Below are 16562 nucleotides of genomic sequence, written 5' to 3'. Positions count from 1 at the left end.
CCAGCCACCTCCTTGGGCCCCGCACAGGCAGCCACGGCGCCTGGTACTCAGCTCACAGCCTCTCAAGGCTGCCAGCTCAGCTCCCACAAGTGCGGCGCTGACAGACGTGTTCCAAGGAGAGCGACTCATGCTTAGCGCTGGCCTGCACAGGCCGCGCCTGCCCGGTCCGCACCTCCAGACGGGATGAGCACCTCCAGACGGGGTGAGCTGCAGCGGCGCGCAGGTGGGCTGCCCTGCGCACACAGACGCAGCCCAGCGCTAGAGCAGCGGAGGCGCACTGGGCCAGCCCCGCGGCGTGTGGTTCTGACCCACACTGCAAGGCACTGCTGGCCTCCTGGGGATGTTCAGTGCCCTAAAGACTGCGTTTAAAGCCCCCGGCCTGCAAAGATGTTCGGGTTTCAAGCTTGCCGGTGTGCCTCAGTCCGCTGCACGGCTGTCTACAGACTTTCCTGTTAATGGGTAACTTTTGTCCAAGTATAAACTCAGATGACCTATGATTAAGGATTAGTGGAATCTAAAAGAAGGGAACCGGAGGCATTTCTGGCGGGTGGGGAGGACCCCGCAGGCCTCAGAACACAGACTTGAAGTGTAATTTGTTCATGGGCTTGCTCGCTCTCACTCACGCCCCCCCTTCTCTCCCCCCTCCTTCCCTCCCTCCCTCCTCCCTCTCTCTCTCTCTCTTCCTCCCTCTCCCTCTCTTTCCCCCTATTATCCCTGCTCTGGCCACCAAGGGAAGAACTGGCCCTGAGGACAAAAAGGCAACTCATGACTAGGACAGGGCTCCCACAACCCCCACAGGAAGGGCAGGCTTTTCAGTAAGCTCCTCATAAAAGCAGGTCACTCCAGGGGGCCGGCCCCTGAGGGTGTCCCCTAAAGGAAGGAGTTGTGCACAAGGGGACAGTGAGGTCTTCAGTCAGAACTCAGGGGACTGAAAGGAGGCTGAATGTACTGTATCACCTTCCCAATGAGCACGCAACCAAGAACACACACCTGGGGTTTGAGACGGAGAAGTAGAAGAGTGAGCAGGAAGGTAGACAGGAAGCCAGCGAAAGCCGAGGTAACACTGGTGTGCGCATGACTGCTCTGACCTTCAGGAAATGGCCTCACTGCGCCCCAGCTAATCCCATCTGTTTGATCTGCATCTGGATATTCAATGTGCTACTAATGTGTAGTGTACACGGATAGCTAAACTTTGCCACAACTGCTAAGCTAACGTCTGTCCGTCCATCGGTGTGTGTGTGTGTGTGTGTTGTCAGTGTCGTGGGGCTTGAACTCTGAGAGACAGCCTGGGCGCTGTCCCTCAGCTCTTCAGCTCAAGGTGAGCACTCTACCACTTGAGCCACAGCACCAGCTTTTTCTGCTTCGGTGGAGCAGAGGAATGGAACCCAGGGCCTCATGTATGCAAGGCAAGCACTCTACCCCTGAGCCACCTTCCCAGCCAACGTTCCTGTTTTAAGGGACAGCAATCAACGCAGTTAAGCCCCTCCACCAAGCATGTTGAGTAGATGTTCAATTTGTGCCTTAGACTGGGTAATTATGAACACAGAAAACTTACTACTCGGGGCTGGGAAGGTGGCTCAGTGGTAGAGCGCTTGCCTTGCATGCATGAGGCCCTGGGCTCAATTCCTCAGCACCACATAAGCAAAAAGTATAAAGCCGTTAGTGGCACTGTGCCTCTGGTGGTAGAGTGCTAGCCTTGAGCTGAAGAGCTGAGGAACAGCGCCCAGGCCAGAGTTCAGGCCCCACGACTGGACCAAAAGAAAAAAAAAACTTACTTCTCATAGTTCTGGGAGGCTGGAAGTCCAAGGTCAAGATGAGGGGAGACTGAGTATCTGGTGGGAGGCCATTCCTCAAAGATAGCACCTGCTACGTATCTCCACATGTCAGAAAGGTCAAAGGTGAGCAAGGGCCAAGACCCCTCTTAGAACAATACTAGCAACATTCCAGGCAGCACCTTCTCCCCACATTTACCTCCTAAAGGCCTCCATGGCATTGGATTAATAAAGTTTAGTGGACGGACACACGGACGGACGGACACACACACACACACACACACACACACACACACACACACACACACACACACATACATTAAGACTGAGGTGGCCAGGTGCCGGTGGCTCACTCCTGTCATCCTAGCTACTCAGGAGGCTGAGATCTGAGGACTGGGGTTCAAAGCCAGCCCGGGCAGGAAAGTCCTTGAGACTCTTATCTCCAATAAACCACCAGAAAATTGGAAGTGGTGCTGTGGCTCAAGTAGTAGAGTGCTCGCCTTGAGCTGAAGAGCTGAGGGACAGTGCCCAGGCCCAGAGTTCAAGCCCCATGACCAATAACAACAATAAAAATGATGTAGGAGCCAGAGTGGGAATGACTGACAAATAGAAATTCTGAACAAGGTTTATGGCTTAGTTGGCAGTGCTAAAAGAGTGATAACTTCATGATTTTGAGAATACTGTTCCTAGGAAATAAACACAAGGTAGAAAGAGACACTTAATACACAACTTCCAAATGGTCCAGAGAATACTATGGACACAGAGAGTAAAACAAGGCATGCAGATTGAGGGTAACACTTCAGTAGCCTGGGGTGGCTGCAGATGTGTCACCCTAGCTACCACAAGAAGCTAAGACAGGCCCCTTGTGGCCCAGGCAGGCAAGATAATCCCATCTTAAATTTACCAGTGCAAAAAAGGGCTGGAGGCATGTCTCAGTAGTAAAGTACCTGCCAACAAATTCGAGGCCCTGAGTTAAAAGCCCAGTGCCACAAAAATAATCTTATGAATCAGATAAGTATATATCCAAATAATGACATGGCATCAGATTTAGCAAATGCTGAGCTAGGCATATGTGGCTCACACCTGTAATTCTAACTACTGAGGAAGCTGAGGTCTGAGGATCATGGTTCAAAGCCAGTCCAGGCAGGAAGAGTTCATGAGACTCTTATCTCCAATTAATCACAAAAATCTGGAAGATGTAACTCTAAGTGGTAGAGCAGTATTCTTGAGCAAAAAGCTCAGGGACAGCACCCAGACCCTGAATTCAGCCCCACGACCAACAAAAAAATAAACACAAAAAACACAGAATTACCAGTTTCTTTGTATAAGGCACTGTGGGTAACACCTTCCTAGAGAACAACCTATCAATACATTTCAATATTCTTTTGTGTGTAACTTCCTAATACTGAAAAAAATACATTATAAATGCTAAATGTGTACTGTCCAAAAGTAACAGACTTCTTATACAGCATAGCCTTCCCGAGGAAGTACCAGAGACTGGTGTTGCTGGAAGTCTGGCTCACAGACCAATTGCTATAGTCCACAAAAAGTTTAAGCCAGCATATGAATCAACCACAAAAATTGTTGAACAAGGTATTTTGGATGAAGAAATCAGGGTGTTCATTTGCATGTGGCACTGGCTCCTTTGTCTGAGAGCATAGTTTGGCAATGTGACTAATTGGGGTGGTACCACTCTAGCTTCTACCTCCAAACTGCATCCCAAGTTTGTGTCACTGCCACATCCAGAGCTGAGGAAATAAGGCTTCATCCTCCGGCTGGCCGCCTGCATTTCTGTGTCCTCAGTGTTTTGAAATGCCCACCAAACTGTGCTTAAGTGTCTGAAAAACTGCCTGGAAACAACTGAAATTTATAAAGAGAGAGAGAAAAAAAACAGTCCAGCAATCATCTAAGAATGAAAGGATTCACACCAGAAAATGCAGAAAATGCGTATCAGCCAAGACTCCACCCAGCACAGCCCTGTCTCCGAGGACCCAGCTGAAGATGGGCAGCCCAGGCCTCCACAGCCCAAGGCCAAGTGTCCCTCCAGTGTCACTTTCTGAAACCACCCTTCAGCTTTCCTCCATGCAATTATCTTCTGCTATGGTTGTGTGAGTGTGTGTGTGTGTGTGTGTGTGTGTGTGTGTGTGCGCACACGCACGCATGTGCTAGTCCCAGGGCTTGAACTGGGTTCCTGGGAGCTGTCCCTGAGCGTTCGTGCTCAAGGCTGGTGCTCTACCACTTCAAAGCTTCCTAGTGATTCATTGGAGATGAGTCTCATGACCTTTCCTGCCTGCCTGGCTTTGAACCTCCATCCTCAGATCTCAGCCTCTGGAGCAGCTACAATTATCAAAATGAGCAACAGGTACTCATCTTCCATCACTGCTTAAAACCCTCCTGACTCCATAATATATCCACAAGCCCTTCAGGACCAAAGCTGCGAAGGCCTTAATCTGTAGGTTTACATGTAAAGATCATGCACCATCCTTTGCAAACCATTCCTGTTTTCCTCTTCCTCATTAGCAAGTGTGGGGCATTTTGTGTCACCCTGCAGACAGGTCACCAGACACTGCCAAAGGGAGGGAAACTGACCCACATTCCCAGACTGCGATATAGCTCTGAATAGGACCATCCATGCAGTGGCATTACATTTCTTTCTTCATTCTCAAGGTAACTAAATATGAAATAATTATTTATTTTTAATTTTTGCCAGTCATGGGGCCTGGGCGCTGTCCCTGAGCTCTTCAGCTCAAGGCAAGTGCTATACCACTTGAGCCACAGCACCACTTCTGGTTTTCTGGTAGTTAATTGGAGATAGAGTCTCACAGATTTTCCTGACCGGGCTGGCTTTGCACCGCGATCCTCAGATCTCAGCCTCCTGAGTAGTGAGGATTATAAGCGTGAGCCACTGGCTTGAAATAACTGAAATAATTATTTTTAAGTCACCAAAAGTATACATTTTGTTGTTGTTGTTGTCGTCAGTCATAGAAGTCACCAAAAGTATACATTTTGTTGTTGTTGTCAGTCATAGATCTGGAATTCAGGCCTGGGCGCTGTCCCTCAGCTTGTCAGCTGAAGGCTAGAGCTCCACCACTTGAGCCACAGTGCCACTTCCCGCTTTTTCTGTTTATATGGTGCTGTGGCCATGCATGCGAGGCAAGCACTCTACCACTGAGCCACCTTCCCAGCCCCAGTATACATTATTTTTAAGGAAGCCTTAAGATATTTAGATTCTACTGGGTGCCATTCTTTTTCTTAACACTCTTCCATTTTAGGGAACTGCTATTTATAGTTTATAACTTCTTATGCATTGAACAGAACATTTTGCATGTGCAAGTTATTAAGATCTTAGTAACTACCCCTATTTTACAAATAAGAAAAGACTGGGGCTAGGTGACTTGCCAAAAGTCCAAAAGAAGGGAGTGGTAGGGCTAGGATTTAGTCTAGTACTGTCAGGCTCCTAACTACATTATATAAGAAAGAAAAGGCCCTGCAAAAGCTACCAATAAATAAACTCTACATGTAAATGTCTTGTCTTAAATTCTTCCCACAAGGTTGGCTGGAACACGGCTGTGGCTAAATCCTGTTAGACCAGTAACTAGGAATGAGTCGTTTAGCTACGTCTGGTGAAAGAGAAAACTGAAGTTCGGTGGAAGACCCACAGAGGCTATTAACGACACGTCAAGGGAGGGGATGGAGAGGACATCCAAGATTGCAATCCTAAGGGAAAAACAAAGGAAATGCAGACTCTGAGCTGACTTCCAGGACGTGGCTCTCAGGCCTGAAATAGATTTGCCCTGAAGGCTGTCAGGAGGAAGGCCAGAACGGATGAAGTCATCGTATAGAAACGGCGCACGTAGAGGGCATACACTAGATTAAGGGACACGGGCTGAGCTGTTTCTCCCTTCTACCAGGTCACACTTGAAGGCTATTAAGGTTACTATAATCTTTTTGTTGTTGTTGCAAAATCAGGACTCAAACTGGGTGCCTGATACTCTGCTCAGTGGCTGGTGCTCTACCAGCCGAGCCCTGCCTTCACCCAAAGGCTCCAGGCAACTTCACAGGGCTTCCACCTCATTGCTCCTCCAAGTCCTGTCGGAGGACGGAGAGAAAAACCTCGCTGCACACTCAGTCTACATCCCCCTGCAGACAGGCAGGGGGCTGGGAACAGACGCAGCCACTGCGGACTCAGAGACCAGGGATCACACACGTGCACGTGTACACATGCACACACAGAGAAAACCCATAAAACACACGTACACACACACTCACGAAGACTCAGAGCTACGGTGCTAAGAATGCACATGACAGTCAAAGTGGACCCAGTATTTGGAAAAAGCTCACCAAGGAATATTGGAGGAGGAGGAGGAGGAGGGGGAGGGGGAGGGGGAGGGGAGGGGGAGGGGGAGGAAGAGAAGGAGGAGGAAGAGGAAGAGGAGGAGGAGGAGGAGGAGGAGGAGGAGGAGGAGGAGGAGGAGGAGGAGGAGGCCACAGAGTGAGTCCCCAGGAATGGAAGGGAGATACACACATGTACAAAGTCCAGCTCAAGAGTAGCATGTGCTGAAGGGTTCACAGTAACAAAGCACACTTGCATCAAATAATGCTGTCTTAAGGGTACTTAAGCTTGTTGAATTATCACCAAACAGACTCACCTGTAAAACTAGCAACAGGTGAAGAAATGGAATATAGGACAGGTATATATCATTCAAGTGGTTCCAGTGCTTGACCTCCAGAAATGAAATCTGAGGACATGCTACTCAAAGAATAAATTAAGTGGAACTGAAATTCCAGAAAAGAAAATTTCACGAAGGAGAAAACTAGGGTCCGTTTTTGTAGCCAGCTGGCTTCACAGTAGCAGAGAGGGTAGAGAGGGCAGAGCGAGCTCCGGGCAGGGCAAGCACCTTGCTGTGGTCATCCGGGCTCCCCTGGTCCAAGCCAACCAGGGGCTCCGGCCAGGGCCAGGCTTGGCCTGGAGGTCTTTCCAGGGCCTGGCTGTGGACAGGAGCCCTGCCCCGGCTGGCACAGGCATGTCCAGGGGAAGAACAAGCTCAGTTCACAGTTGCCTGACCAGAGACCCCCCACAGCCAGCCCGAAAACAACGGAGTCCTAACGGAAAGCACGCCGTTACCGAGATCCCCTGTGCCTCGGCCCTCGACTGCACAGACATATGGCCCTCGAGACAAACAGACGTGTACTGCAAACTGTTTTGGTTTACTGGACAGAAAAGCAGTATACCTCTATTTTGGCGTTAACAATGTATTCCGCAGTGAAAGGATTACAATAGCATCCTTCCTCCATGACCCATTGGTGAAAAACCACAAACAAGGCAAGACTGCGGCTTCCACAGCAGACAACCGATTATAAGGCCCACCCACCCTTCCGACTGCTCCACCCACAAGGCACACACAGAGCTGTGGCTCGAAAATGACATCCATGATCTGTCCCAATTACACCGCAATAAAGCAAAGCCAGAATGCAAGCCTAAGTCCTTTTCTGAGACAAAGTCATGCTGTATAGACAAAGCTGGCCTCAAACTTACTAGGTAGTCCTGACGTAGCCTCCTGAGTCCTGGGCTTCAGGTGTGCAACACCACACTTGGCTACCCTCTGACCAGCACGGTGTGTTTAGACTTCTCATAGCATTGTAGTGTCACGGGTGGAGGAGCGTGTGCAATCAGAGGTGGGGGACATGTAAGAGGTGAAAGTAATGTGTACAATCAGAGGTGGGGCGGTGTGTACACAGGTGGAGGTGAAGTGTACAATCAGAAGTGAGAGGTGTGTATGGGGGCAGCGTGTACAGAGGTGGAGGTTGAGTCTAAGGGGAGCCACAGCTCCACTCATCACACTGCTGACAACCGTTGCTGGCCCAGGGAACAGAGGAGGGACGAATGCAGCAGACAAGGTTTCTACCACACACAGCGAAGGCAGGCACGCGAGCCTCCATCCTGCCCAGCTCCTTGAGCTCGTGCTCAAGGTTGGGGAAAATCTGCAGCACCCTGTGTGGACCACGCCCGCAGCTAGGCAAGGCAACAGCGCACCTGGCAGGGCAGCAACGGAAGGTGGCGTCCCGCACCCTGCTGCAGACAGCAGAAGACGGGGACTAGGAACTCATTCAGCCCAAACATGGCCAAATCAGAGGCAAAAGCTGTAGCAAGCTGGGTGCCAGTGGTTCACATCTGCAATCCTAGGTACTCAGGAGGCTGAGATCTGAGGATCGCAGTTCAAAGCCAGCCCAGGAAGGAAGGTCTGTTAGACTCTTATCTCCAGTTAACCACCAGAAAACCCTCAGTGGTGCTGTGGCTCAAGTGGTAAAGCATTAGCCCTGAGCAAAAGAGTTCAAGGGACAGTACCCAGGCCTGAGCTCAGGCCCACAACTAACCCCCCTCCCCTCCAAAAAGAGCAGAAGCAATAACCCCACACATTAATCATTGCCTCAAGGGTATCCTGGCTTTTTGTTAAAACACAGGCCTCTCACCCTGCAATTTCTGCTCAACTTAAACCAAGTGGGACAGGGTCTCTCAGCCCCTCTCGGCCTCAGACTGATCCATTTACCCAAAGGGTAAGAAAAGGGTTCCATAGCCAAATGAGTTTGGGAAATCCTGTAGCACACACTCAAAATCACTTGGAGATTCCAGGGGTATTTTAAGAAATTAAGTTGCCTGAAGAGTCCTGCATACAAGACACTGACTGAACTTAGTGTGACCAAGCACTTCCCAGACTCATTGAACCCTTTCCTCATGGAATACTGTCTGCTTGCTCCACCACGGAACATACGTGTGTGTGTGTGTGTGTGTGTGTGTGTGTGTGTGTGTGTGTGTGTGTGTGTGTGTGTGTGTGTGTGTGTGTGTGTGTGTGTGTGAGATACATTACAGGGCAGAACACACAGTTTAATCTGAAAACCCACCTCCAGGCCATTCTGTGGTGTTTTATAATTTGATTTCTCCTCTGGAAATACTAAGTATTACCTTATGCCTATCTGGAAAGCCTCATAGAACCGAACTGGAAAAGTGTTGCTCAGTTAACAATAAAAAATAAGCTCACATTTATTCAGCACCTACTGTATGTATGTCCTTGGACTGAATCCAAAGCACAATGGGATGAATGTGTTTCTGGCCCCCAACACAACTCAGGGACTAGCACACACTGTTGGCACCGTAAGGGCAAAGTGCTGCATCTCAGAACACTCACAAGATGCTTGTAGTGAATTTTAGGACATCTAGGTTACCATAAAAGGCCTGTAAAAACCAAGGTCTCATACTATAAGGACTACTTTTGAAGTTAACAGGCAATATTAAACCTGAGTAAAAAACATGGAAGCTAAGCTGGGCAATAGTGGCTCACGCCTATAATCCAAGCTACTCAGGAGGCTGAGATCTGAGGATCATAGTTCAAAGCCAGCTCAGGCAGGAAAGTCCATGAAACATATCTCCAATTAACCACCAAAAAACCAGAAGCAGAACTGTGGCTCAGGTGTAGAGCACTAACCTTGAGCACAAAGAGCTCAGGGACAGCGCCAGGCCCCAAGCTGAAGCCCTAGGACCAGCACTCACTTGGGTGTGTGCATGTGCATGTGTTTGTGCACACATGTGAGTACACACACAAAGCGAAAGCTGTTGAAATTTCCATACTGGGCTTGGTCTGTGTGAGACTCTTCAAAGCCCGGTCTGGTAAGCATTGGTATAAGCTTCCCACTGATACTACAATTAAGAGCATCTTGGCATGATAGTCTTAGCCACCACGGATCTCCTCAAAGAAGCTCTGAGGAGAGAACTGGACTGTCCGTCAGGCTGCAGGAGGGAGTCACTTCACACTGAGAAAACTCCTAATACAACTGCTAGAAACTGAGAAAGTTAGGTGTGTAACACGGGTCCTTCAACCCTGGGACCTTTCGAGGTCCTTGTTAAGCAAGACAAAACAGTCTGCAGCCGGGCACTGGTGGCTCACGCCTGTCACCCTAGCTACTCAGGAGGCTGAGATCTGAGGATCGCAGTTCAAAGCCAGCCCGGGCAGGAAAGTCTCTGAAACTCTTATCTCCAATAAACCACCAGAAAACTGGAAGTGGTGCTATGGCTCAAGTAGTAGAGCGCTTGCCTTGAGCTGAAGAGCTAAGGGACAGCGCGCAGGCCCAGAGTTCAAGCCCAGGACTGACAAACAAACAAAACAGTCTGCTTACACTTTAAAAATGTGACCACACAGCCGAGTGCAGGTGGCTTGCACCTGTCATCCTAGCTGCTCAGAAGGATGAGATCTGAGGATCATGGTTCAAAGCCAGCCCGAGCAGGAAAGTCCATGAGACTCTCACCTCCAATAAACCACCAGAAAACCGAAAGTGGCACTGTTGCTCAAGTGGTAGAGCGCTCGCCTTGAGCTGAAGAGCTGAGGGACAGCGCCCAGGACCAGAGTTCAAGCCCCAAAACTGACAAAAAAAAAAAAAATGACCACAGGGTGTGTGGCAACCCCAAGTGGCCAGGCAGGCGTGTGCGTGGCTCCTATTCTTGATGGGATGGAAGCCTGGTTCTGGACCACAGCTGAGAGCAGGCAGTGGTACACCTCTGGGTCCTATCTGGGCCTTTCGGGTCTCTCCAGGTCTGTCCAGGTCCTGTCAGGGTCATGTCCGGGTCTCCCAGGTGGTGTCCAGGTGGTGTCTGGTCATGTCTGGGTCTCTGAGGTTGTATCTAAGTCGTGTCCAGGTCATATCTGGGTCTCTTGGGTCATGTCTGGGTCTCTCCAGTCATATCTGGGTCTCTTGGGTCATGTCTGGATCGTGTCCGGCTCTCTCGGGTGGTGTCTGGGTTGTGTCTGGGTCTCTCAGGTCATGTCTGGGACGCATCTGGGTCGTGTCCGGGTCTGGGTCTCTCCGGTCGGGTCTGGGTCGGGTCCGGGTCTGGGTCTCTCGGGTCATTTCTGGATCATGTCTGGGTCTCTCGGGTCGTGCCCAGGTCTCTTGGGTTGTGCCCGGATCTCTCGGGTCGTGTGTGGGTCGTGCCCGGGTCTCTCAGGTCGTGTCTGGGTTGTGTCCGGGTCTGGGTCTCTCGGGTCATGTCTGGGTCTCTCGGTCGTGTCTGGATCATGCCCGGGTCTCTCGGGTCGTGTCTGGGTCGTGTCCGGGTCTCTCGGGTCGTGCCCGGGTCTCTCAGTCGTGTCTGGATCGTGTCCGGGTCTCTCCGGTTGTGTCCGGGGTTCCCCGCCTCTGCTCAACCTCGCAGCGCTCACAGAGCCCGGGGCGTCGACGCGAGGCGTTTAACGGACGGGACCGGCTGGGGCCTGCGGGAGCTCCGTCCACACCGGGCCTGGGTCCGCTCCCGGCGGGCTGAGGGTGCGGGCTGCAGGCGCCACCCCGGGGAGCGGGAAACTGCGAACGCGGGCGACCCAAGAGGAGAGCCCGACGGGAAACCGGGCAAGCGCCGGCTGGGCGTCCGCGGCGGCCTAATGGCGCCGAGTCCTCCGGGGCCGGGGAGCGGGGGGGGGGGGGGGGGGGGGACGCTGGCTTCGGGGAGCGCCGTCCGCGGGGAGGGAAGCCGCGCCCGCCGCCCGCCCGCCGCCCACCGTCCGCGGGGAGGGAAGCCGCGCCCGCCGCCGCCGCCCGCCGCCCGCGGGGAGGGAAGTCGCGCCCGCCGCCGCCCGCCCGCCGCCCACCGTCCGCGGGGAGGGAAGCCGCGCCCGCCGCCGCCGCCCACCGCCCGCCGCCGCCGCCCGCCGCCCGCCGCCCGCCGCCCACCGCCCGCCGCCGCCGCCCGCCGCCCGCCGCCCGCCGCCCGCCGCCCGCGGGGAGGGAAGCCGCGCCCGCCGCCCGCCCGCCGCCGCCGCCCGCTGCACGCCTCACCTTGGCGCCGCCGCCGCCGTCGCGCGGCTCGGACTCCGCGAGGCCGGCGCCGCCGGGCAGGGCCAGGGCGGCCGTCTTGGGTCCGTGGGGGGCGGGCGAGGACGGCGGCGCCGCGGGGCCCGGCGCGTCGGGGCCGCCCGTCCCGTCCTGGGAGTCGGAAGCGTGGATGCTCGGGGCGCAGCCCATGCCGGGCGGCGGGCGGCGGGCGGCGGCCGCGGTCCGCTCAGCAAACGGCCCGCCCGGCGCCTCGGGGCGGGCGGCGCGCGGCGGACGCCCCTCCGAACATGCCCGGCCCGCGCCGCCTTCCCGCGGCCGCCGGGCTCGGGCCGAGGCGAGGGGCCGCGCGCGGAGGCCGCCGACGGCAGGGGGAGCTGGCCGCGTGCGCCTCGGCTCCCGCCCGGCCCCGGCCGCGCCGTCGCGAGGCGCTGAGGCGGCTGCGCTCGCGACCGTTGCGGGCGCCGCGGCTCGGGCTCCGACTCCGCAATCCGCGCCGGGCCTTGCGAGCGGCCAGCCCCCCGCGGTGACCCCGGAGGACGGTGGCGCCCAGACTGAGCAGCCCACACGACTGCGCGTGCGCGGGGAGACGAGGTGCAGGGGCGTGGCCATGTGTGGGGGGCGGGGCGATGTGCGAGGGGCGGGGCGATGGGTGTGTGGGCCTGGTCGCGGGCAGAGGGGCGGGGCGGTGGGTGTGTGGGCCTGGTCGCGGGCGGAGGGGCGGGGCGGTGGGTGTGTGGGCGGGGGCCGCGGGCGGAGGGGCGGGGCGATGGGTGTGTGGGCCTGGTCGCGGGCAGAGGGGCGGGGCGGTGGGTGTGTGGGCCTGGTCGCGGGCGGAGGGGCGGGGCGGTGGGTGTGTGGGCGGGGCCGCGGGCGGAGGGGCGGGGCGGTGGGTGTGTGGGCGGGGCCGCCTCCGCCTGGCGCTGCTGCGCGAGGCCCCGACGGCAGTCCCGGGCGGCGAGGGCGCGGGCGCGCAGCCGGTGCTGAGCCGGCCTCCACCCCGAGACCTCCAAGCCGGGGCCTCGCAGGTCCACGGGGGCCTCGCAGGTCCACGGGAGCCGAGCTGCGGAGCCCCCGCGGCCACGCCCAGGGGACACCGGAGCCGCAGAGCTGGACTCCCGGGCTGCCTTTCTCCACCGGTCAATCCAGGCCCTGGCCCTACCTCACCCAGCACCTGGCCTGGGCCCCGGCTGTGCGGACGGATGGGCAGACACGAGCCCCCGGCTTTCCTGGCTGGGGTCTGCGACCGCGCCCCCACCCCTGCTCCTCCACCTCCCCTCCACGCCCTTCCCAGGCCCAGAGCCCTTCCGGCCCTAGCACAGACCTCAGACCCCCCAGCTGCCAGCTGCCAGCCCTGGGCTGACTTCCCTGTTCCCCGTCCCCCTCCCTTCTCCTCCTGCGGTCCGCCCCAAGCCTGGGCAGTGCCCGGAGTGCCCTCCCACAGCCCCAGCCCATCTGAACCTCCTCGGGACCTCATGCGTCCTCCCTCCACTGGGACTCCCTTCGGGGTCACACAGTAGATGGCAGGAGCAACCTGCCAACAGCCGCGTGTGACAGCACAGCCCAAGCACTCCGCATGGTGCAAGGCTCCCCTGGACGCAGACCTTGGCCAGGACAAGATGACACCCAGTGCTCCCAGGGCAACTGCAGGCTGCCCCGTCCCGGGATCCACAGAGACACAATGCCAGGCACTGCGCCGCATACTCACCTGACCTGCGGTGTTGAACGTCAGCGCCCTGCTCAGGAATCAATCACTCTTTTGTAAAGCTTGTCATCTAAAGGAACCCTCTGTTTTCCCTTGACCACCGTCACCTCTCCAGCCTCTTCTTGCCCAGGATGTGTTCTCTTGGATCTCCTCCCAGGTCTGGCTGTCTCCAGCCCCCTGCCCTGCCTCCATCAGGCCTGGGCAGAGCTCTGACTCTGCTCTGGGTATGGTGAGAACAGCTGGGCCAACAGACAGAAGGGATCCTGGCTCAGGTGAAGACAATGGGAAGAAGCAGGGATCCTGGCTCAGAGCAAACCTGGGTGCTCACCAGTCTCAAAGGGCAGGAAGACTGCGGTGTGGAAAGGGAACTAGAACATTCCTGCAGGTTGTCTATAAGATTTGGCTTCTTAAAAATAATGAGCACGGGGGCTAGGAAGATGGCTCAGTGGTAGAGTGCTTGCATTGCATGCATGAGGCCCTGGGTTTGATTCCTCAGCACCACATAAACAGAAAAAGCCGGAAGTGGCGCGCTGTGGCTCAAGCAGTAGAGCACTAGCCTTGAGCTGAAGAGCTGAGGGACAGCGCCCAGGCCGAGTTCAGGCCCCACAACCCACACACACAAAAAAAGAGCATGTATTACTTTGGCAAGTAGGATTATTAAAAAACTGAGATCAAAGCAAAACATTGGTTATACAGTAGGAATGGATATAAGTAAGTGAAAGGTGAGCGTGGTGCCAGTGGCGCACGCCTGTAATCCCAGCTACTCCGGAGGCTGAGACCTGCGGGTTGCGGTTCAAAGCCAGTCCTGGCAGGAAAGTCCGTGAGACTTTTTTTTTTTTTTTGGCTTGGACACAGTTTTCTGGTGGTTAATTGGAGAAGGAATTTCATGGACTTTCCTACCCGGGCTGGCTTTGAACCACGATCCTCGGTTCTCAGCCTCCTGAGTAGCTAGGATCACAGGCGTGAGCCCCTGGCCCCTGGTCCATGAGACTTATCTCCAATGAACCATCAAAAAGCCAGAAGTTGGGCTGTGGCTCAAGTAGTAGAATGCCAGCCTTAAGCAAAAAAGCTAAGTGACAGACCAAAGCCCTGAGTTCAAGCCCCAAGACTACATACCCATACCCATACACACACACACACACACACACACACACGTGCGCGCACACGCGTGCACCTGAATGCACACATGCGCACAAGCAGATACACTCTTCTAGTCCACAGGAAAGGGAGGAGTGAGCTTGGTGCACATATAGCTTTCCTGAGGTGACTCACCTCTGCCCCCCCCTCCGCCCCAATGTGTGGACGCGAGGGCACAGGGCCTGTCATCCCCAGACACGAGTAGGAGGACCGCGCTGGGAGCCGGCTCGGGACAGCCCACACCTACTTGGACAATAACAATGCTAGCAGCACGGCTCAGCTGGTAGAGCGCCTTGTCTTGGCAAGCAGGAGCCCCCGAGTTCAGGCCTCAATATCAAGAAAAAGGTTCTTATTCTAAAATAGCAGGGCACCGCATCGATCCACCAGCGCTCACTTTATTTAGCCCGGCACTTCCTGAACAGAGCGGGCCTCGGGCCTCGGAGCCCTGCACTGCTGGACGGTGCTCCCAGTGTTCCCGGGACCCTGCTTGGGAAGCCTGGGGGGGGGGGCATCCTAGGGCAGAGGTCCAGGAGTGCGGGGGAGAGAGGGGAGAGGAGGCGTCGGGTGTGACCAGGAGCTGCTGGAGACGGGGCAGGAGAGGGCCTCTGCCCCCACTTGCCCCACACCCTTCCCACTGGTGGGGGGGCAGGTGAAGGGGGGGGGGTCTCCTGGAGGAGGGGCGCAGGGAGGGTGAGGACAGGCGTGCGGAGGGCGCCCCTCGCTAGGCGCAGGCCGTGTGGTTGTAGAAGCGGCAGCAGTTGCTCAGAGCCTGTGGGCCCAGCGCAGGGCCGAGCTCCAGGCTGTGGAGAAGGCGATGGGGCAGTGGAGCCTCCCGCTGGGGGACGGGGGGGCGGGGGACACACCACGCCCGGTCCCTTGTCCCCAAGTTGGATCCTCACACCTTGGTGTCTGCTTCCCCTGGCCGTGGCCACAGCTGCTGCTGCTGCGCCCCCGGAGCCGGACCTTCTGTTCTCTGGTGCCCAGCCCTCACCCCAGCCCAGTCCGGGTCCCCACCCCGGCCCCCCCCCCCCCGCCCCGGCCCTCACCTCTGGAAGGCCTCACGGCAGCACTGATACACCTCGAAGCTGCTGCTGCTGAGGGTGCTGTTGAGGAGGGACGCACAGTCCACCTCTGGCCCCCTGGGCACGTACAGGACCCCTGCGGGGGAGAAAGCGGCCGGGGTGGGAGCCCCAGCCCCGAGCTGGCCCAGCCCACCTCCACCCGCCACGCGGGCGTTCACCGGGGACACGCGGGCCACTCACCCCCGCCACGCAGGCATTCACCAGAGACACGCAGGCCCCCGTGAGCAGCGCCCGCAGCACGATCTGGGAGAAGTCGCCCCTGCGCCGGGGGGCCAGGGAGGCTGCGAGGAGAGCGGCGCTCAGGGCACGAAGCAGGGTCCCCCCCCCCCACCAGCCACGCCACACCCCCCTGTGAGGTCACAGCCCAGCCACCCAGCGCTCCCCAGACTCAGCCGTCCAGACCCAGCACCTGCCCTGGCCCTGGTCCCTGCGAGCCGAGCGGGGAGGGCTGGGAGGGGCAGGGCAGAGGGGGAGCAGAAAGGGACCGGGGAGGGGAGCATCCTCCCTGAGCCAGGATGGAGGGCCCCCCCACGCCGTGGCGCCCAAGGGCTGCGGGAGGCCCAGGCCGCAGCCCCCTGTGTGGGACGGGGTGTCCTCCCTGCCACGCACTCAGGCCCCCCAGCATGATCCCGATGGAGCTGAAGTTGGCAAACCCGCAGAGGGCGAAGGTGGTGAGGATTTCTGCTCTCACCTAAAAGCGCAGGAGAGTTGGGAAGGCGGCGGTGGCAAGGCTCCGTGCCCTCCACGCGGGGTCTCCCTCCCTGCTGCGTCCCCCACCCCCGCCGGGACCCCCACCCTAGTGAGCTCAAGGACAGCCCCGTCTATCCTTCAAGCCCCCCATCTTAACGCCCCACCTTTGGTGTGACTGACTGGGCTCCGCTCCCTGGTTTGGGGGCCGGGTACGGGGAAGCAGCTGGCCCCAGGATGGGAGGGGCCTGGCACCCGGGAGGCCACCCTGTCCTGGGCGCGGTCGGGCCACTCACCGAGATCCACTGCTTGGTGCCGCCGACCCACTCCTCAGCCCCCGCCAGGCGGCGCTGCTTGTACTCCGAC

General features: G+C 56.9%; 2 protein-coding genes across 2 annotated transcripts in view; both read right to left on the bottom strand.

The window, feature by feature from the left end:
• The window catches only part of Pde8a (phosphodiesterase 8A), a 48204-nt gene extending 36361 nt beyond the window's left edge, over positions 1-11843 (bottom strand). The window contains exon 1 of the mRNA XM_042671780.1: positions 11592-11843. Within this exon, the coding sequence (XP_042527714.1) occupies positions 11592-11777 (186 nt within the window). The 5' untranslated portion in view covers positions 11778-11843. The remainder of the gene's footprint in view (positions 1-11591) is intronic.
• A 2974-nt stretch (positions 11844-14817) lies between these two features.
• Positions 14818-16556, bottom strand: LOC122101470 (sodium/nucleoside cotransporter 1-like). The gene is made up of 5 exons (XM_042671781.1): positions 16493-16556; positions 16119-16200; positions 15694-15790; positions 15474-15587; positions 14818-15227 (listed from the first exon to the last, which is right to left on the bottom strand). Exons 2-5 carry the CDS (start codon positions 16132-16134, stop codon positions 15149-15151), a joined length of 306 nt encoding a protein of 101 aa, XP_042527715.1. The 5' UTR covers positions 16135-16200; positions 16493-16556; the 3' UTR covers positions 14818-15148.
• Positions 16557-16562: the final 6 nt, after the last annotated feature.

Source organism: Dipodomys spectabilis, unplaced genomic scaffold (genome assembly GCF_019054845.1).
Source record: "Dipodomys spectabilis isolate Male_0828 unplaced genomic scaffold, ASM1905484v1 ptg000668l, whole genome shotgun sequence".
Classification (NCBI taxonomy): domain Eukaryota; kingdom Metazoa; phylum Chordata; class Mammalia; order Rodentia; family Heteromyidae; genus Dipodomys; species Dipodomys spectabilis.
The sequence above is the reverse complement of the archived record's forward strand: the minus strand, read 5'-3'. Positions and strand labels throughout refer to the sequence as shown.